We start from the raw sequence: 23251 nt of genomic DNA, 5'->3' as shown, positions 1-23251 counted from the left end.
TGCCAAATATGTCTTAGTTCTGATCATTGACATTTGTACTAAAATGTAGGAAATTAATTTTACTTTGGTAGGCAGCAATTTTTAGGACACATCCACTTATTAGAGGCGTTTCATTTCGAATTGGACACGGTTCTCAAGGGGTAGTGTGACAATGATGTTACCTGACTAGTGTCTAAACCTCATCCATTTACTAATTCTGGAATATGATATAGAGTGACTATGAACACAATGATGTTGATAAACGTGAAAAGTTGAATTTTTTTTAAATTTTTTTCTTTTGCAAGCTAAACCTATATTTAAAACTTGTTTACTTTTGTTTCCTTTGTTTGTATGTTTATGTTTTATTTTTTCTCTATATTATTTCATATTTTAATTTTTTTGTGCTTTATTTTTTTTTAATGTCTTTTATTTTTACTTCCTGTTTTCTGTATTACAAATATGTCTTTTTTCTTTTCTTTTGGTAGGTAATATCTTTTACATTAACATGCATTGCATGTTCCAATTTGCTAGTATGCATAAATGTTTACAATGCTTGTGAAACAGAACTTTTTGCAAAGGAATTTACTTTATTGGGCTTATGCTATAATTCCTGTAAAGAGTTTTTGTCGACTGAATTAAAATATGTTGAGTGATGATTATGTCAAGTTTAGAATGCACTCAATGAGGTGGATGCATGAACCCTTGTGCATGAGCATAAGTAAGAGGCCATACAACAGGTCATGTTTCTATGAAGCATGTGTATTTCCTGAAAATATATATCTCATTTGTTTTATATGATCACTTGCTGATGGAAAACCCAGATATATTAAAAATGAATAATAATGAGTGCCTCGTATCACTAATAAGAAAAGCAAATAATGTATGATTGTTTATTGCTTGCGTTTGTTGCTTTCAAACATGTTACCTTTACAGAGTAAGTTGTCATTGAGTCTTGTTTCCATCATTATGTATAAAATATCCTTGATTTACAGGCAATGAGATGCAATCCATCGTCAAAGCAAGTCGAATATGTAGTTGACCTGATATTAGTTTTTATATTTAATTTTCAGAAATGGTGCACAAAAGTTACTTGGCATCTTGATTGCCATCGGGGAGGCAGTTGCATATGTCCTATCTGGAATGTATGGTAGTGTCAGCCAGTTAGGAACTGGAAATGCAATTCTCATTATACTTCAACTTTTCTTTGCTGGTATCATTGTTATATGTCTAGATGAACTTCTCCAGAAGGGCTATGGTCTGGGATCTGGTATTTCTTTATTCATTGCCACCAATATATGGTAAGTTCATGATTTTTTCATTTATCATTCTTACTTCTTAATTTTTTATTTATCATTCTTACCTCCTCTTGTACAAAATCTCTCTCTCTTGATGTCTCTTGCAGTGAAAATATTATCTGGAAGGCATTTAGCCCCACAACCATTAACAGTGGGCGTGGTGCTGAATTTGAAGGTGCTGTCATTGCTTTGTTCCATTTACTGATAACTCGAACTGATAAAGTCCGTGCACTTCGTGAGGCTTTCTATCGTCAAAATCTTCCAAACGTGACCAATTTGCTTGCCACAGTTTTGGTCTTCCTCATTGTTATCTATTTCCAAGGGTTCCGTGTGGTGCTGCCTGTGAGGTCAAAGAATGCCCGTGGACAACAAGGATCCTACCCAATTAAGCTGTTTTACACATCTAATATGCCCATCATTTTACACTCAGCACTTGTTTCTAACCTGTATTTTATCTCCCAGGTATTCAAAGGAGACACAGAACCGTCAAACCATGCTGACCTTTTTTTTTTTATCCGAAAATATCTAATTCCTTTTGATTCCTGGGCAGTTATTGTACAGGAGGTACAGTGGCAATTTCCTTGTAAATCTGCTGGGTAAGTGGAAAGAATCCGAGTATTCCGGTCAATCCGTCCCTGTAGGTGGTCTGGCTTACTACATCACAGCACCATCAAGGTGATTAAAAAGTTACAGTTCATCTCTCTCTCTCTCTCTGTGCGTGCGCGCGCATGTGTGATCGCACAAGTGTACCCGCATATATGTGCATGAAATGTGCATAATCTTATTATTTCTGTTTTCTCATCTACAGTTGCTTACTATCTTAACCTTTGGTGCCAACTATGCAGCTTGGCAGATATGGCGGCAAATCCATTCCACGCACTTTTCTATATAGTATTTATGCTCTCAGCTTGTGCACTTTTCTCAAAGACTTGGATAGAAGTCTCTGGATCATCAGCAAGAGATGTGGCCAAGCAGCTGAAGGTACAGTTTTTTTTGCTTTGGTTGTCATCCATTGCATTGAATTAGTACACATAAATTAGATTGTGCAAATTTTGTTGGTTGGTTAGTAAATTATTTGGAGGTCATATGTGTGGGTATGTGAACAAAAGGATATTTGACAATGTTCAGACATAGGTTAGGTTTGGCTGTAGGTAGGGAGTCGGAGAAGACTGGGTTGATGCCTGAAGGGAAAGAGGTTTAGTATTTGGGTTTGGAGAGGGAAAGATGAAAGTAAAGTTTCAATGTAATGTAAAACAAGGAACAAGAGAGGTGCAAAACAAGTGACAGAAAACAGATTTTTTAGTAACTAACTGGGCAGTTTCCTCTAGATTTGTGAGAAAAGCTACACTGGGTAAATATGCATTTCTATCCATTTGACTAGCAGTATGTTGGTGATGTTTAAGCCTGAACTTTGACCTGTCTGAACAAAAACCATGATAAAAATGGATTCCTTGCTTCCTTATTCTTCATGAGACTGGAACTTGGTGATAGTGCTAAGTTTATTTCCAAGATTCAGCCGGGGAACAACTTGTTGGCACAGTTTCCCTTGATGGACGAACCTAATATTTTCCTAACACTTTGAATAGGTTCTTCTTTAACATTGCAGGTTCTTCTTGTCCGGACTCCCATCTAACTGCCTAGTTACAGGCTAAACCAATTTCTGATTATATTAGCAATGGTGCCCAACAATTGTCTTAAACCCTATGGGATTACCATTTACCATCGTGGTGATGGAAATCTTAAATTAGGTTTTTTTCTTGGGCTTGTATTTTTGTATTATGGCCATTTTAGTGTTTTATAGATAAGGACTGAGGACTGTAAATTATATAAATTTTATGCTGTAATAATTCACTAACCGGATACTCTTAAATATATAACATACCGGTAACTGTATTGCCAATGGGGTATCTAAATTTTGCCTATTTTGCAGGAACAACAAATGGTGATGCCTGGTCATCGGGAGTCAAATTTACAGAAGGAATTGAATAGGTACATCCCTACTGCAGCAGCTTTTGGTGGCATGTGCATTGGTGCATTAACAGTTCTGGCTGATTTCATGGGGGCCATTGGTTCTGGAACTGGTATCCTGCTTGCTGTGACAATCATATATCAGTACTTCGAGACATTTGAGAAGGAGAAAGCCAGTGAGCTTGGTTTCTTCGGCCTTTAATCTCAATATTTGAGATACCTCAACTTCGATAAGTGCAGTCGCAGTTTTGATTAGCTGAGACGGATACAGGCATGGTTTAGTGCTCTTTTTATGATAGGCTTTTGTGCTGCAAAACTTCTGTTGACAAGCATACATCGTTTTCTAGTAATGATACCCTAATATGTTTTTATTGAATTATTAGTACAGTTGGATTTGATATTTTTAGGAATGACAGCTCATGTTAGGTGGACTGCTGATGGGTGCAATTTTACATCTCAATAGATTATGCAGAACAATTATCAAATTTTTATAAATGTGACATCCATTTGGCAATTGATTCCCAAGCTTTTGCCCTAATGGATGACAAAACTTGGCAATACAGATGCCAATAATTCATCACCAGGTTGTGCTAATGACGTTGGCAACGTTTGCTTGCTTATGTTTAATGCTGGGTTATGTTTGAAATTGTAATTCTGATCTTTGTTTGGTTGGTTTTAGATCATTGTCTCTCTCTCTCTCCCCCCTCCACAATCCACACCCCCCCACCCCATTATATCTGTTGTGAAGTATCATTTGGTTGCCCGAATGGTTATTGTGACTCTCAAGGAGATGTTATCATGTAGGCTTTAGCTTTCTCGCCCGTTGGCTCAATCGTGTTCAAGCCTAATCAAATCGGAGGGACTAACTGAATTATTAGCAGGACTTCATATTTAAAGCAGGATTTATCAGCAGCACGTTGGTCCACCCTATGGACTTGGTTTTGGTTCCGGGGAAGTGATGGGGAAAAAAATGTGGCCAATAAAAAGTGGAAAAATCTTCCTTATTTGATTGGAATTTTTAAACGAGAGATTGAAAAATCATGTTTTCATAGGAATGCAGTTTCCATGTTTTATGGAAAGGTCAAAAATTCATGCATGAGATAGAGATTGGAGGTTTATTTCTAAAAATACTTTTAAGCCATTAAAAGATCCATGGGTGAAATAAATATTCTGTCCATCATAACATGTTGAATCCTCCATTACGATATATATCCAAAAGTATACTTAATAATCATAATTTTTTATTTACAAATAATAATAATATGTATGGTAGCATTAGATTTTTTTTATTGTATTAAGGATTTAATAAATATTATATATATATATATATATATATATTCAATTAAATATAAGCTATTTCTTTCATGGTCCACCAATAATCATATTTTAAAAAATTAGCTTCTCGAAAGGAAAGGCGGTCTCAAACGTCTATCCTGATATTAAAGATATGAAATTAGAATTCAAACGTGTTGTTTAGCTCTTATTATTGTCATTTTCTCTGAAAAATAGTTCTGTCGTGGTTGTTATTGACCATCTTATGATTGTCGTTTTCTCTGAAAAGCAGTGCTGTCGTGCTTATGACCCATTTCCCTGTTGGAACCCGGGGTGCGTGTGAACCTCAAACACCTAAACCCTTTCTTGAAAAAAAAAGAGGGCAAAAAAAAAAAAAAAAAGTAAAAAACCGTGTTAAAGTCATCCTTATTGCTACTTCATCATCCTTAATTCTATATATATATATATATATTATATATATAATATATATATATATATATATATATTACAAACATTGACATAATCAAATAATTCTATTTCTTAACATTAAGTCTGTCATTGTTATGACAATTTGATACCGTTGTGAGTAGTTCTTTGAAGGAGAGTGAAAAGGCTGCCTGGCCTGGTCAAGCCCTGCGTCAACATCTATTACCGCCAAACATAATCTCAAGAACTTTCGTGCGATGAATATCTCTGACATTCGATGACAAGTTCCTTCCGTGCAGCTGCCAATTGAGTGTCTTCCTCAACTTTCTAATTGACCATCTATATCGTCCACCTCTTTTGTTAAATGGTTTCATATCACATTATTTTCTGTAGTCCTAGAATTAGATTGTATAATCCGGGATTCGGTAGTACATCGCCCAAGCTTGCTAGACTTTGGGATGCCTATTACGCAAGAAACCATGCATACCTTCCTCTTTAGCAAAGTATAAACCTACCACCCTGTGGGGCCTGGCTTGCTTTTAATCTTTTGGAAGACCAAAAAACCTGAGGTCTTTTCTTTCTTGGTAATTTAGGAGAATTTTTGTCCATTTCTGCCCTCCCTAGGTCCAACTCCCAACCACTACCTCTACTTCGGCCTCTCTCGGACCCCATTCCCAACCAAACCGATGCATATTATTCTTTGGGCAACGGGCAGCATTGGGCAGCTGCCCGAAGGGTTCGAAGCAAATGAGCCAATTAAGCGAAAAGTCATATTTTCTATGCTTTCTTGGCAACTTCCTATTTGCTGAATTTGGCGTGTGTGGGACCCTTGAACACCTTGACCACGTCGTCAACTTCTGGAACTTCGCTCCTCATGCATATTAAAAGGGGAGAGGAGTGCCTTCATCTCACACAAACGAAACCTTCTCTTCTACTTGCTTTGGAGATGGCTGGGACCAGATTTTCATCTCTTGCCATTGGCTTCCTCGTCCTTCTGTTGGTGGCTTCCATGGGTCCATTGGTGATGGCGGCCGATGGCCCTACACCACCACCAACCCCTGGCAGTGGTGGTGGTGGTGGTGGTGGTGGAAACTCCTCAGTTCGAGAGCTTCCTTGTGTTGCTTCAACACTGTTCTTCTCGCTGGCATTCTTCTTCTCCCTCTTCTAGTGGGAAGAAGTGAGAGGTCACCTAGAGGGTGGTTATATATATATTGATCATTACTTTGACTAGTCTTCTGTTTGCTTATTGTTTCATTTGATGATGCGAGTTGAGGAGATTGCTGTCTGTTGATCTCATGTATTGTTGTTTTATTATAGCTGGTCATGATTCATCTGTTGTACTTATCATTATAGTGATTTTTATTTCTGGTTATTGGATATGTTGGTCTCTCTTTCTTCATTTTTAGCTTTTAGATGAGCTTCTCTTGGTTTTTTCCGGTGGAAGAGATAAATTCGATCCCATCTAATCTTCCCACACCCGAGTAGTAGATGGTTTACCCACATTTAGGATTCATAGTTGGTGCTTTTCCAAAAGAAAATGCCATGTTGTACCCCATATTCTCGCTTTTCCTGTTTTGATATGGATGGCACTATCACGGTGATCAATGCGTGGCCCAAGCCCTCATGAGTTACACCATTCAGCTCCTACCACACACAACGTGGATGAGCAGAGGACCATATTGATGCAGCATACCATCCCTCTTTTAATGCAATTCACAAGCTAGCATAATTTAAGCATGCAGTTATACAGCTTCCCCTTACACCGCCGACAATTCTTTGGATCAGGGAGATGGATTAGATACAACAGGATTTGGTGCAGACATACCGGCGATTAGAGCTCAAAATTCCCTACACCTTATACTGCTTAATGATTTGCAAAGAAAGTACAACCTGATAATGAAATGTTACTGTGTGTGGAAGGGGAATGGCCCCAAAGAAGGAAGATAAATCAGATTTAATTGAATCTACTCTTTCTGAAAGTATATCATACACTAAACATTATGAATAAATAACACGATATAGGCCCAAACAACTGGATTAGGATGAACACCAAATATACTTTAGATTACGGCCAATTGATGAATTGCTGCTATGCCTGTATATAGATTGTCATCATCATCATCATTCAGTGCCATTGTCATCATCGTCATCATCACTACCCACGCCTTCCCCATCAAATTGGGATTGGCAATGTAGCAGAAGCTCCAGCTCTTCTTGCAGATTTCAAAAATCGTATACAACTGCAGACTATTCCTCTGGTTCTAATATGAGAACTCATGGCCACGAGTGGAAATATACTTCTTGACCCAGATTGCAATGTCTTCAGCACAGGCCTGCGCTTGTGGTGTTCTGAGAAGTATATCAAGCGTGGCAAACTCATGCACTGCATCCTTGTACTCTAGGAGTGGAGCATCAACATTGACCTTGCGGAGCTCCTCAGAATATGCGATTGCTCGATCCTTCATCCAGTCATGCTCTGCAACCACTGTCAAGGTTGGGGGCATGCATTTTAGTGGAGGACCCCTTCCAGGTATTAGGGGATTTGCAGCTGGATGGTCTAGGCTGAACTCATCCTCTGGTAAGAACAGCTTCCAAGCAAGCAAGCACATGGATTTGTCATAGAAGTAGGAGTTGGCTAGTTTTAATTCCGAGTGGGTTGGGACCTTTCCAATGAAGAATGGGTACATTAGGACCTGTGCGACCACCTTTACAGGATCTAACAGCTTCCCAGCTTCAACTGCCTTGCGGGCCACAAAATCTGCAATGTTTGCACCACAGCTAACACCAAGTAGAACACACCTGCTTCAACATAGTAGCAGGCAAGCATGAGTTAATGTTGTGATAGCACCAAAGCTAAAACAACTCAATAGCGTTCAACAAGGGAAGAACTGTTAGATATGATGATTTTAATTTTATGCAGCAGGTTTTCAGAGGAAAAAAATAAGAAAAATAAAAGCATAGAACAAAGCTTGATTTTATTGAAAAAGAGACATGCAAAAACAAAATATCAGCCTGGGTCAGCATAGACTATTAAAAAACTAAAATATGAGTAATGAAGAAGGAAAATGGATGAACCAACACAGTTTTATAAACAAAATCCAAGTCAAACATGCAGGCTATGTCAGGTAATCATCTATCTCGTTGTCCACACAAGCAAGTGGAGAAATAAAGAACCCAAACATCTACTCCTAAATTTGCTTCTTCTAGGACCATAAATAAGGGTGACATGACATTTAAACGGGTTTTAGTTGGAGAAAAGGCTCATCCACTGACAAGTCTAGCAAGCGTACCTGTTTTCAGACATCTATTCTTCTTTTTGCTTCTACTACCACCAATTCAACATTGGCTGCAATTATATTATAATATGTACTGACACAATTAGATTTATTTTCTAGTCCATCTTTTATATTTTATATTATTCTTCTGTCTATCTCACTTGAAAACACCTAATAAGCCCCTTTAGTCAGATAAAACGACTAAATAATTTTTTTTGGCTAAGACTTGTATACATTTCTTAACCTACAACATTAGCTGAATAAGACTTTTTCCAATAACTACTTACCATAACTTGGAATTTTTGCCTTAAGCCCATTCTATATGAATACAAATTAACAATACCAACTTCTTTTTGCTTAATCTTGAGCTTGCAAGATGTAGGCAAAATCTTTATACATTTCCAGCATATAAAAGATGACCAAGAAGTCATGATGAAGCTTTATCTAAATTCCACAACACTTTGTTTACACTTCATTACAACATGCAAGGGACTTGGTTGCACATACAATTGGTCCACAGGAGGGTTTGCAGTTGAAGTCTGTGCATTCTAAAAGCGGGTTATCTAATTTATGGTCTCATAAACAAATTAATATGCATCTACAACCCATTGAATTAAATGAAGAGTACATCCTTACCCCCATGAATTAAAAGAAGAGAGTTCATTCTTCTCTGTCTCATAGCTGGCACATATTTTAAAAAAATGGTCCTAGAGAAGTTTTTGGGCAAGAGCCCATATGCACGGATGTGGAAAAAATAGAGAACATTTTATTACATGTTAGAAAAAAACTAACCATCTAGGTGAAACTATTACATTTAATTTTTCAAATCATGGCACTACATTCATTAAATCTTGCGTCATAATAAATCATGCTACATAATGAAGGCAGCATTATCACTATGGAATTTATTTCATATCATGTTGAAATCTTCATATGGCACATGACTATTTATTCTTGTTTTTGTTTTTTACCTCCATACAATTGATCAATCTTTTCTTAACTACCCAAAGATTTGGGACCACAAACTAAAATTTTTGTTCTTGGCATGTACCGATAAAAACAAACATTACGGATCATAGATTTTCTTACTCAGGTCATTGATGACCATCCTCTTTGTATAGACAAGCACAAATTAGTACTTTCCCAGCAAGTTTCTTTACCTTTCCTTGCTTCAACTTATTGTGTATTTAGCAAGGTTTGAAAACAGTTGCAGTGCATGAGAAGCTGGAGTGCGGCATAGCACCTCAGCAGTAAGCAATCACCTAGGCAAGTGCTTAGGCTGAAGCGGAGGAAGAGGAATGAGAAGGGAGGAAAAAGTGAAGGTGAAAGCAGAGGGTAAGAGGATGAGGTTAAGGCAGAGAAGGATGAGGAGGAAAGTCAGAGGAAAACAGGGAAGAGAGGGTGGTGGGGAAGGACAATAAGGTGATGTGGATGACAAGAAGCACAGATGGGATACCCACATGACTTGACTCATATTTTCCACCCAACCTATGTACGCCTAGGCCGCATATTTGAGCTTCCTAGGCTATTTTGGGCATAGGCAACTGCTATTTGGCTGGGCCGTGTTCTGGTGCCATGCAGGGTTCTGGATGGGCAAGGGTCTAAACGTGCATATGCAGCTGCATGGACAGCTTTCAGAGCAGTGATATATCCATACGTATGATAATAAACAGATATATATCCTGCCCCAAACTGCACCTAGAATTGGAAAACGAAAAACAAAAAGTGTCTGACGTGACAGTTAAATCTGCAATACCATCACCACTTACATGGCTTAACTAGAGCCATATTTGGTTTACATCTAAATGGAATATAGAAATTAAAGCATTCAAGCATCAAATATTACCATGTATAACATTTATATCCCATATGCCTTTTTTACTAAAAATAACATGCGTTATCTTCTTAATTTCTAAGGCTCAAAACTGCTACATCTTTATACTTTTGTGGCCATATAGATTACAATCTATCCTATATGTCCTTCCATATAAAGCTAACTGATGATAATGTAAAATATTCTGTATATTCAATGTTATCATGCCTATAATGGGCTTGTATTCCTCTAGAGAAGTTTATACATCAACATAGTTAAGAGAATTGCTTTGCCATCGTACAAACAATATCATATCAACAACTACAGTCAAAGTTGGCTTCCACTTTTTGGAGCTCCATTCCTCAACCATGATCCCTATCAGCTTCAATTGTCTTTTTTGTTAAAGCCACTCAAACAGGATATCATCCCTTCTCACTATTGTCGTGCTCAAGATCGTTTTGACTCTACCACCATCCCTTCTTGGCTCTACCACTTCTTAACTTGTCCTTGCTCTACCATGGACCAACCCCATCAATTTATTTGTTCTAAACTCAGAGGCTTATTTAGGCCACCATTGCTCTTTCTGGTTCTATTCTATCTTTGACGATTTGAGCATAGACAATTTACATGGCATGAAAGAGATTCAACACACTCGAGAAGCAGTTTGATCCAGTGCATTTGTCCATTAAAGCTATCTGCTCATTTTGGTGACCCCATTTTAGGTAATGTCCTTAACCTTTGTGATACCATCAAATAGTCATGTATGAATCAAATAATCAAGACCAAGCATGTAACCCTACTCAGTTCAAAAATTTTCAGCATATTAGGTCGACCTTGGCAAATCATGCTTGACTTGTCTAGCTAGATATTAGGTGGGCATGTCAGAAAGGTTTTGGCCCATCAACACAAGTCAGGCCTCACATTTGTTGCCTGACTACATTTCAGGCCAGGCACAGGCTGACTAGAAAGTCTATTGGCCCGGCCTGACCTGAAACCATATATTAATTTTTATTGTTATTATTTATGTATTTTAAATATAAAATTTATATTCTTATATCCTAGTTTCATTTAGATTAAATCCCCAACGCCATCTAATCCCTATATCAGGAAGACTCTGTAATTATCCATCTCCATGTTCATCTCTGCTCTACCTTTATGAAAGCTTTGTATAATGTTAACTCTAATCTTAGGTGGCCTCAGCAAATAGCACTTAGACTATCACCACTTAATTGAAGAGCATAATGCCAATCATGGTCACTGGTCCTATAACATACAAAGCTTTTGTAGAGGTAGAGGCATATGGAAATATGTTTTGGATAAAAGGATAGGCCTAATGATGGCGATTCAATAAAATCAGATGAATGAGAAACAGATTTTTGAGCTATACAAAGAGGATATGAGACGTACATTTTACACATGGCAAAAGGATGTGGGACATACAGGATACATATCATAACCTTTAACATGGAGTTCTAATATGTATAAACACTCAAGGGTGGAATACATTTAATTTTGGCTTATCATCCAGTTGGGACTATAGATGAGTCCTATTAGCGAAATGGAGTTGATTGAAATTGACATTAAATTTAATTTTTCAGCTCCCTTTTGTTTGAGGGTTACGATGGATTAGCACCCCCTTTGACCTGCTTACCCCCAGCCATTCTTGACAAACAAGTTTAACCACCCAATTTATTCAAGGATAGGGATAAGTATTGTAAACAATACATGGTGCTACTTTTTGCTTTTAACATGTAAAACATTTGACCATATAGGGTGAAGTAGTTTGCCCCTAGGTTAAAAGTGGTTGGGAATAGTTTAACCTATTAATTCTGGATGAGCTCAACTGTCAAGCAAACGTGACCTTAGAGTAATAAAGTTCTTTCATTGATTTTTTTTAATACTTCGATATGACTAAATTGGGAACCTATTGTGGTATGGGCCATCAATATCTTTAATATTTGGATATGGAAAGCATATAAAGATCACAAAAATGATTAGGTCAAAAGACTAAAAGGCAAGTTCAGTATTAATTATGCAGCGAGCTAAAAGAAACTTTTAGATTCATTGATGATAATAATTAACCAATAAGGACCTCCTAATTCCATTATCAGATTAGACATACACAATTTATCGTTAAAAAATGTTTAAAGGATGAAGTTATCAAAATTTGTCATAGAATATGCTCTTACAATATCAACATACCTAGTCAGAAAGATGATTTAAAATGTGTTTGATCATGCTAAAACACAGAGGAGTTAAATTCATCCTCAAAAAGTTTAGCCTGAGATTCGCTGAAGAAGACTGACAAAAGAGTGGTTGGGGCGAGATCAGATATCTTGTCCTATACAATAATTGAAGAAACATAGCTATGAATTATAGAAACTAGTGTTTGGAGACCTGGTCAACCTCCTAGGGTCGACCTAGTCAAGCCATTGTCTGCCAGGCCTAGCAAGTTGTTAATTTCAAATCCAAAGCTAAGAAAAATGCAGCCAAGCTATCTGACCAGGATGGTTCAACTGTTAAATCAGTCAAGTTGATGGTAGCAAGTCGTGCAGGTCAAGGAACAAAAATATACTAGGAGAAAAGAAAGAAATAAATGAAATCTTGATTTCTAATTCTGTTTGCTTAGCTCCCAAAAGTCACTTCTCTCTCCATCAAACCTACATCGTTGTCACCATCCCTTTATGAGTGTCTATCACCCTTCTTTTGCAATCTCCATCGCTATTCCCACGGCAGATGTCGACCACCCAATTCATCTCTCTTTGAGATCTTGTCATTGCCATCACCATGATAGAAAATTCATAGTCACCAAAGGGCTCAAGAATGGTAGGGAAGTCCCAGGTCATAGGTATCCACGAAAAAGTGACTCGATGCTCAAGAAAGATAAAATAGTGAGCTTTCAGTTAGAGTTTGGAGACAGCGAAACAAGCAGAGATACCATGAGATGAAGATTTGATCCCAACCAAAACCTAGCCATCAGGCTAGCACCATGGATTCAAGGAGGCTAACTACAAGTCATGAGAAGAGATCATGCTATGACATTGGGAGGAAGGTGGCCATGAGAGGTTGAGTTTACTGGCTTCCCATGACTTCTTGTATCCCACAGGCGACTCAAGGTTGACCTGTGGCCAGACTAGAGAACCATGACAGCCAACACATCATTCAAGTAGGGTCAGTGGGATCAAAAATATTAATAGACACAATTTTCGCACAGCTCAATCAAATTAATAAGGAAATCTGCATCCTCAAAAAGGAATTAGATTCAACTTCAAGCTAGAAAGAAAACATGAGTGGTGAGTATGACAATATTGTGGATCTTTTGTACCACCAAAATCCTACATGTATGAAGTTGAAGTGCAAAAAAAGGCCAAAGCAAATTTAGACAATCAGAGCAATTTGCATGGCAGAGAGGCTTAAAGAATGAGGCTGACTTAATGGGCATAAGGAGCGGTGCAAGTGTTTTACAAATGATCTTAATTGGCCCATCAACTAAAAGGCTCTATTAGGTCAGTATATAAGGCTTGACACAAGATCAACATGCATCAAAGCTTCAAATCATGTTCAACAATCCATATTGTTCAAAGATATCAAAGACCATTAGATCTTAGTGAGCTTTTTGCATCTGCTTTTTGAACTTTAACCAGCCATAAGTCCCCCCTTTTGCTTCATTTATATTTTTTGAAAGTTTTTGAGCTTACAAAGAGCAGTTTTGGATGCTGAATGAATCCTCTTATTACTTGTAATCGAACAAAGATGGTCAAACTTATGTTTGATAACTAAATAGAAAGCAGTATTTTTTTGTGTTGGTTGGGACCAAGGTTTAAAATCTTAATACCCAGACCCATATTGGTCAAGTGTCAGTCAAATACAAATCATTATGGATTGATATTGATAGCGGAACAAAGGGGGGTGTTCCATCCTTTTTGACTCAATTCGATCAATATAGGTAACATATCAAAGCGGTTCCAACAAGTGCCTGGTAGTTTCCACTAGTTACTAGTGAACACTGAGTGGTAGCCCTCGGTTAAGCCCGGGTTTCCCAGAATCAGACACCAACAAGCATCCTAAGTGTTGTTATTTCAATGGACTGATCATGTACCACCAATATGATCTCATACTTGAATCTGTATGTTAGCGGTGACCTTAGCATTGGTGATCTGTTGGAATTTACAAACCATTGGGTGCCCTATCACCCTTATAAATTTAGCATACCCTGCCACATTTATTTCATATTTCTGGCACATACTTTGTATTATCTTTGCATAATTCTTTAGTTAACACATCAAAGAAAATGATGTTTACCCAATGATGCGTGCTTACTCAAGAAATTTATACAGTGATAACCTAGGAGTCACTGCAAAAATAAATAAACAAGTGCAGGTGATGTGATCACTAAAACAGTGATATGAAATAAATTGTAAGCCCCCAATGGACCTAGTTGAAAGCCAAAAGGATATTAGAGGCAAGAAAAAGCTCCAATTGGCAGTACAAAGAAAATTTGGATTCTTGTAGGGAACTCATTAGTGCCTACATCTATGTAAGTAAGATGAGGTTTCATCTTGGTGGTTACCTTTAGATTGTGGAATCAAAATAGTATTATAAGTAATCTAGGGGTTATATTGCCAACATCAAGCTAGTAATAATCAATACTGTAGCACTACCAAGGAATTGCATCATTAAATCTTTCATATCAAGACAAAATACAAGTTTCAAAATTTAAATGTTTGAAACAAAAGCGGCTATAAGTCAATGGCACCTATACACATAGTGTACTATACCAATCCCAGAGTTTTGCTTCCCCACCCAATTTAGGAATCACAAAATTATTGAATCGTGTGGCACACAACACATGTAGGTACCCTTCACTTGAACACACATGTAAACAGAATTTGCCTTCTATAATGAAAGACCATCTATTTTTTTATCTCATAGAGGATATGTAAAATGAAAAGGATTCTGTCCAGCACTTTTTATTAATAAAAAAAATTGGCATACCAAACCCTTTCTAGAAGCCTTAAGACAATACCCAAATCTTATTGGACTTGAACAACCTTGTCAATCAATTGAAGCTTTGCATCTAATAGCTCTCTTTAAGACAGGCTTAGAAATGTCTAGGCTTAACACGAAGCTTAAAAGATCATAAAGAGGATGATTTCTATTTCCTAACTTGTATATAGGGCAAAGCAATGCTTAAGGAAACATAATGAGTTTCTAGCAATTTTTTTCATAAGGATATTCAGGTAGCCAAACCCGAACATATAATCTCAATGTCTTAATATTTTTTAGAGAATTTAAAGGAAAGCATTTCATATATTTTATTTCCTCATCTCCATTTTATGAAGAGATCTAAGCAGAACTCCACTCCATAAGCAGCAGCTGACTGCACTCTTTTAGGAGGAAGAAATAAGACTGTAGAAGCCAGTTATCTACTGTAAAGAAGAGGAAAAGTTGAGGTTAAGATAAGTCAATCTCTAATCTCTCTCTCCCTTCTTCTGCTTTCCCTCTCTTTTCTCCACTCTCTCATTCAGTTTCATTTCCTCCTTAGTCAGGGCAAATCTGATTTCAAGCAGGCTCTATACCAATATTTTAAGTTTCACTGACTGGCCAGTACAGATATCTTGCCAATATAGTATGCCACTGTGCCAACACGTTACACCATTGGAGCAGGCACATCACCCATAACATGTCTTGATACAGGAGAATACTAAACCCTTGTACTGGTACTAACACCATACTAGGTACTTAAAATGTTGGTTTAAACCCTTACTTGGATCATCTTAAAGTAATCCAATAGCAAATCACTAAAATCTAGTTATACTCCATACAGGTACAACCTTAGACACTTATCTCGAGAACCTCCATTGCTTCCACATGGAGACACATCATCAAGAGGCTACGTGGTAGGGGCTGGTCCTTGCCTCCTCCCACAACCTTCTTGGAGCTGCTATGGAGTAAAACTATACAAAGTGAATTGCCTTAAACCTATTCATATAATATTATATTTGCACTTTGCATGTTCATGCACATTAATTTGCCTTTCAATAATGAGGCTCGTTTCTATCACTCTTGCAAGTTTCACACCCCATGCCACACTTATTTTGTATTCTTGGCATATATCTTAGGTTGACTCTGCATGGTATGTTGGTTTTATGGAATGACAACATAGGAGTTACACTTGAACTTAGATAAACAAATGCAGGTGATTCAACAGCTAAAATGGTTACATCACGGGGCCTGGTCTTCACCTCTTACTAAATGCTTTAAACTGCTATAGAGTAAAATTCTGCAAATCAAATTGCCTTCAGCCCACTGTTTTGATATTCCACTGGCACTCTGCATCGTACCATGTTAATCACAAGCTTTTTTTTTTTTTGTTTTTGACTACGAGGCTTTTATGTTGTTGTTGGCAAACAAACCAATAGATTTATATTATGTACCCAGATAATAGAGCAAAACAAGGTGTACTTTCTAAGACAGGACATACATTTATATTTTATAGAGCAAAGCCTTATGGCCCCACATGCAAAAGTCTGGACAAGCTGAGGTTTTTGCCTTGCATATTTTAGTTATGGCAAAACATCAGCTCCAACAGGTTGGAAGCATTTTACTGAAAAAAAGGATTGCAAAATCTCAGAAGGGTTGGTTCAATGTAAAGCAGCACTCCTTAAACACTTGGCTTGTGCATGAACACTCACTAGGAAGATTCATGATTCATAAGGAACTTAGGGAAGCCGGAAATATTAGCGATGGCTATGTTCACTTTGGAGAAATTAAAATGGATCTTAATAAACGAAACATTTATCTTTCAGGTGTTGCTATCCTGCCGTGGGTCACAGGGCAGCTGTTAAAGTTAAAAATCCAACAAAGTATGGAAAAGTGTTTTTGAATCTTGCGAGGAAATGGTACACCTATGGAGGAATTGGTGAAACTATTTGGCAAGAACAACTAGATCTTTTGATTGGCAATGCATTCATGTATTGTCATTACCTAACATCTTTGGGGCAAAAAGGAACCAAAGAAAATTTAATGACAAATGCATGCAATAATTCCAGCAATTTGTTGCATAGGTAAACAAGAGCAACTCCAACTAATGAAAACATAAACTAAACTAAAATAAATATGACACAAGCCGAACCATTTTGATTATTAGAAATGCAAAGACAGGGACATCTTGTTTGGGCAGCAGACAGAAGGTTAAATGGGGAATACATTGTAAACGCAATGTACATTGAACAAGCATAGTTTTTGGATGATGTATAATATACAAATGCATCTTCCTTGGAACTGATTAACATTACAAATTTACAAGAAAAAGTTCATCTAGATTAGGTAAACTAATGATATTTTTTTGTTATTCAATACCTAACAAAGAAAATATCATCCATCCACCTGTATTTTAGATTCTTCCTATGATGGCCTCGTCCAATGGACCAGCCCATCACACTGTTGGCCCAAGTCCCCAACCCAAAAAAAAAAAAACAGCCTGGAAAAAGACTCCCGATGGGAGTCAAACTCATCGAGACTGCCGGAGGCTAGCCTCCACCCTTGTTTAAAGACCCCTCCTCATCCCTAAATCCTCCACCTCTCAAAGCACTTACGATCACCGACCATCGCTGCCTCTTTCCTCCCCTTCTTCTTCTTGGAAGCCACCGTCAGGTTCATCGTGCTAGCCATGAAAACTCACCAAAGACAAGGTGAGAGGCCTCAATTCCTCTCTATTCTTCTTCGCTGTCCTTTCCCCTCCTCTTCGAACCATCTTCTCTTAGATTTCGGCAAAGAATCGCTAGGGAAAAAAAAAACCTCCCCTATTTCATGAATAACCAGCCCTATTTGTTTTATTTTCCTTTTCTTCTGGCCATGTCCAATGCTGGTGCTCATCACCAAAGCCCCTGACCTCTCCCCTGCATCGGCCCCTATTCGGGGCCCAAACCCCTATTGCCGGAGCGCAGGCTGGACTCGAAAATAATGAAACAAAGAAAACCCTGTTCGGCCATGTTTTTTGTTTGGCTGATCTTCTCCAATCAGTGGCCATCATCGGCCACTCTCCATTGCCCACCACCACCGCTGTCAGCCACCTTGCCCGATGACCACCTCCAGCCTTCCCTTTGCCTTTCCAAGAGGATGCAATCACCTCCTTTCCCTGTTCTGCCAAGAAAGAAGAAGGAAAAAAAAGAAAAAGAGAGAGAAAAAAGACCCATCCCTCTCTCTTCTCCCACTCTCTCTCTAAGACCAATTCAAAATCCTATTTCCTTGGCTATGGACCCGACTTGACCCAAAAGAGGCCCAGGACAGCCATGGTGCCCGAGCAGCCTATCGGGCCGATCACCCCGATCCTGATGAGTGCCTTTGAAATCTACTATTAATGAACTTGGCTGATCAATCTTCGTGTTTATCCAATCCATGCTTCACAATTCTTTGATCGAATTGCTTAAATCTGGCCCATCCGATATGCCGAACTAATCATCCAGTCAATAACCTCCTCTTTTTATTATTTCATTTCATTGAATTCATCAAATAAAAATTAGTTATGCTTTTAATATTTTAAATAGAATTAGCAGATTTGCCTAGCAAAATATGAAGGTCTAAAGTGGACAGGTAAGTAGATCTTACTCCTTATTGATTTCCAGATTATCATGTTTTCTATGCATATAGATTATTATTGATAAAATCATATTTTTCTTAAAATAAAGGATCAACATATATAAAATAAAAAAGCAGGCTTTATTATAAAGCATGATTCCATGAATGTATTTTATGAACATAGCATGTTTATGAAACATAAATTTTATCATGTCTTTTATTGTTTTTTCCATCTACATATTTGTATGTTTTAAGAGAAATACATAAAAAATTTTAAAGGTTCTTAGATAGTTATGTATGAATCTCTAAAATTGGAGAAAATCGACACTCAGAGCTAGCATCCATACGAGACTGACGGTGCCAACGGACATAAAGTTGGCATACGAAATAAGAACTCTATTGATTAAGAATTATGACCTTATCACGAGTATAAAATGACCATAGCATGAATATCTATGGGCAATATTTTCAACCATGTTATAAACACATGACAAGAAAAACATATGAATCATGTTTATAAAATGTTCATGATTTATGTATTGCATTATTGGCTTTATGACTTGTTTTATTATATTGTTCTACAAAATACTTTATTATTGTAATAGTTGTTAGTTCTTAATATTGCATTCTCATAGAAGTATTGATTTTACTTACTAAGCTATATAGCTCCTATCTTTTATTTTTCTTTTTTTTTTTTCTCTCCAAACAAGTAAGGATAGGAGCGAAGGATGGTCCAGGCTTGGGGATCTACACTAGCGAGCTGAAATTTTCATAGCTGAATTTTAGTTACTGATTGATTATGGACTTGTAGTCAATAATTTTATGAATTTTGAGATGTGGGTTTTGATATTTAATTTTAAATTTAGATGCTCTAGACCAATCTTGATTTAATTACCTAATGAATGATTGAAATAGAACCTTATTGTTATATTTTGTTTGATGCATATGATAGTTGGCTTCATGTTATCATAGGTGGTACTCCACAGTAGCATGGCCGTATTATGTCCTGAATTTGAGGTGTGATGCTTCCAAACTCCATCTAGATCTTTGGAGGTCTTCCCTTATATGTTCAGCACTTCACATACCATAAAGTTCCTCATCTTACCAAATAGAACGTATTCTTTCATAATTTTATGCTTAATGATCTATATATGTCATCCTAAGCATTTAATCTTTCTAATGCTTATCTTTGGCATCCAGGTCCTTTCCATTGCCCATCACAATGAACCATATAGTATTGTAAGCCCTACTGCTGATAATTTAAATGATCAATACATAAATAAAGTTATTGAATTAATAAACATATAGTGATATAAGACATAAAATCCATGATACAAAACAATGAAATACAATGCTCATATGAATTTTACACCAATGAATTCAACTAATAAAAGGAATATAACTTTCAGAATTAAAAAATTTACTTACAAAAAAATAGTTTTACTGAAATTCATTCTTGAAATTTAACACATGTTCAAAAAGTTCATAATAATTACTAATTTTGACTAAACTAACTTGATTACATCATTTATTCAAAACCAACCTAACAATGCAGTCAAAATTAAGTTATTTTGCATCAAAGGAAATAAACTCGAGCACTTAAAACTTAAATTTGAAAAAAAAAATGATTTTTCAACATTGAAAGAATACTGGGCCTCTTTTCAACTTATGGATCAAAATTAAAATTCTGCAACATATTCACATTCTGTAAAATCATCCTTTCGTTTATTTCATCATTTAAATAATTCTAAAATATTAGCCTTTGGGCAATGGAAGACCCAACTAGCGAGCCATCATATAAACAAAAAGAAGATGCAATAATAGTCAGACCAGATTTATGGCCTCTGAAGCAATTCCATCAAACTCATTGGAAGGTTTATTAATCACTGTCTTGAAACCCTCTTCTTTTTTACCATCAAAATTTTGTGCTTTTATGTTGTGAAATGGAGAAACCAGCCCCAGTTCCATCAAGTAAACAACAACAGAGCCTGCAGTCCTTTTAATTAACAACATTTAAATATATCAAATTGAGAATATGCACTATACAAGGCCTTATTAATCCCTTATGACCACCAACATGCCTAATATAAACGGGCAAAGTTAGACTTCCAAGGAGCCTTCCTCACCATTGGAAATGCATTTACCCTGATGCATTACTTGATTTATAAGCAAATTCTCCTACTTTTCCTTTAAAAGTTTGACACTGTTTTACTTTAAGCAACCTTGAAAGCTAGTACATCTCAACCATTATAAAAATTTCAATAAAATATTTAATTGAGACTTTAGCCTACCATGGTACCATATGATCCTTCTTCACCTTATTTTAGTACATACTCAATATTCTTAGCACTTTATTATTACCCAATGAGCACAAATTATAATGTCCAAGATGACTCCTCAAGCTCCAGCTACCATCCATGATTTAGCATTTAATAGCTCATTTCCACAATCACCAAGAAAGGACAAGGAAAAGCATATAGATTTTAAGATCAACAATGTAATTAAAAAGCATTAAGGTTTCAACACAAGCCATGCAATTCTCATCCATAAAAATGAATATGAAAGCACCCACTATTCCTGATATTCATAAGCATATCTCTGCTCCTGATAATACTACAACAAAGATCCACTAGTTCTAACTATATTTCCTAACACACTCTGCTGTTCTACTGATAGTTGTCTTAAATTACAGAATTCTGGAGAGCTAACGGATAACCACCTATAGATAAATCAGCTTCTAGCATCTGGTATATATTTTGATTCTTAACCTAAAACACATAGAACATGAATATTTGAGATCACTAGAAATAACATGAAAAGTTACTCCTTCCACATTTCCCAAAAGCTACACATCGATCAAACAATAATTTCCATCCGGACCGATCAAGCTCACTCTTGCATATAAATGCGAAATCCCAGTTGTAACGCTCAGACTGAGAAATGTCAATTACAACAAGTACTATCAAATGCTCTTCTACAATCGAACATTGAAACCCTCTGATACCTATGCTGCTACTATGACTTTCAATTTTTACCAAATTTGGTTCACTCGAACTAATTCCTTGATGCAGTGGCATCTTCACTATCAAAATATATCAAGATCTCGCAAAAAATGACCAAGAACGGCAACACTTTCACGACATCATCAATAGATCCAATTCCTTGGTCACTAATAAATCAAATGAAAAGAGATGACAACAACGAACTGCTAGTAGTAGTAGGACAAGAAGAAGAAGAAGAAAGGAACCTCGAGGGATCCGCATGAGCCGCCAACCACGGCTCCACCATGGACGCACCGAAAGTATCCACAATATGCCGTTGCACATCCGACCGCCTGACTTCCGCCGTACCCCCACCACCAGACTTCACACTCCCCATCGACTTACTACACTCCGCCAGATTCGCCTGCTTCCCGAGCCAGTTAAGCACTTTCAACCCATCCTCAAACGCGGCCGGGTACCGGCTCTCCGGCGCGAGCCTGTACCCGACGGCGATCACAATCGCCTCGCACAGCCTGGCGATCCGCCGGCAGAAGAAGTCATTGGCAGCCGAGGCATTGCTCCCGGCGACGAACGCGCCGCCGTGGAACTGGATCACGACCGGCAGCCTCCGCGCGGCCGGGGGTCGGCGGGTGGAGGGGCCAATGGAGGGGAGGTAGCCGCCATAGGGGGCGGCGCCGTCATAGCTGTTGCGGCGGGGGAGGCGGTCGGGGTTGGCTGCGGCGGGGGAGGGGAGGCTGTTGCGGCGGAGAGGGGGAGGGGGGGAGGGATCGGGAAGGAAGATGCGGACGGAGAGGGAGGTGAGGGGGTCGATGTGGATGTCTTTGGTGGCCACCTTGTCGTCAGCGAAGGAGGGGTTGGCGGGGGCGGTGGACTCCTCGGGGCGGGAGGTGACGCCGAAGGGGTCCAGAGAAGGGTTCTGGACCCGGGACTGGAGGCGGTGGCGGAGGAGTAGTTTAAAGAAGACGCTGTAGAGCTTCACGCCAACGCTAGGCATTGGCACCTCCCTTTCTTTCTCCCCTTCTTTCCCTTCTTCTTTTTTTTTTCCCTCCACTGGGGTTTTGGGCGGTGAGAAGAAGGGAGATGGGAGGAGATCTGGGGAGGGAGGTCGGTGGGGAGAGTTCAGTGAGATGGAGTGATGAGAGATAAAGGAGAAAGGCTGGGGGAACAGGAGGGAGGGGGGTTGTCGCTTTTGTTGGCTTGCGGTGCCAGCTTCCCCAAGTTACTCTGTTGCAATCGTGGTTGTCTCTTTAATCCAAAAGAAGGATTCAACTTCCTTTCCTCGGATTTACCGTTGGATCATCCACGATATCTTCTGATCGCTTTGTCTGTGTGGAGGATGATCCGACGGTGGTTCGTGTGAAGGAAGGCGAATACTTCCATTCAACTAAATTCAAATTAATTACTGTTACGAGAAAGACGGGGAGATGGAAAGAGAGAACGAGGTATCCCGTGCGTAATAGAAACATGGCTAGCTGGCTTTTGTATCATGGAAGGAAAAACGTTTGGAGCACAACTTAACCACCAATTGCGCTACAAGGTCACCTGTCACGCACGGCTTGGTGCGTAAGACCAATCCAACCGTGATGGAGATAGTTTGGTAGTGGAATTGCGGAGCTTAGTTTTACCGTTGGGATACCGCGT

General features: G+C 38.1%; 2 protein-coding genes across 3 annotated transcripts in view; one reads left to right on the top strand and one right to left on the bottom strand.

Annotated features, from left to right (window-relative positions):
* The window catches only part of LOC105051354 (uncharacterized), a 50439-nt gene extending 46764 nt beyond the window's left edge, over positions 1 to 3675 (top strand). For both annotated transcript variants that reach the window (XM_073243514.1, XM_029266540.2), the window contains exons 4-8: positions 1050 to 1277; positions 1382 to 1736; positions 1825 to 1949; positions 2120 to 2255; positions 3205 to 3675. In XM_073243514.1, the coding sequence (XP_073099615.1) occupies positions 1050 to 1277; positions 1382 to 1736; positions 1825 to 1949; positions 2120 to 2255; positions 3205 to 3444 (1084 nt within the window). In that variant the 3' untranslated portion in view covers positions 3445 to 3675. The remainder of the gene's footprint in view (positions 1 to 1049; positions 1278 to 1381; positions 1737 to 1824; positions 1950 to 2119; positions 2256 to 3204) is intronic.
* A 3204-nt stretch (positions 3676 to 6879) lies between these two features.
* On the bottom strand, positions 6880 to 22773 carry LOC105051355 (probable carboxylesterase 11). The gene is made up of 2 exons (XM_010931740.4): positions 21856 to 22773; positions 6880 to 7739 (listed from the first exon to the last, which is right to left on the bottom strand). The coding sequence occupies exons 1-2, from the start codon at positions 22602 to 22604 to the stop codon at positions 7202 to 7204; spliced, it is 1287 nt and encodes a 428-aa protein (XP_010930042.1). The 5' UTR covers positions 22605 to 22773; the 3' UTR covers positions 6880 to 7201.
* Between the last annotated feature and the right edge of the window lie 478 nt (positions 22774 to 23251).

This window comes from Elaeis guineensis, chromosome 9, assembly GCF_000442705.2.
Source record: "Elaeis guineensis isolate ETL-2024a chromosome 9, EG11, whole genome shotgun sequence".
Taxonomy (NCBI): domain Eukaryota; kingdom Viridiplantae; phylum Streptophyta; class Magnoliopsida; order Arecales; family Arecaceae; genus Elaeis; species Elaeis guineensis.
This window is presented reverse-complemented; position numbering and strand designations above follow the sequence as displayed.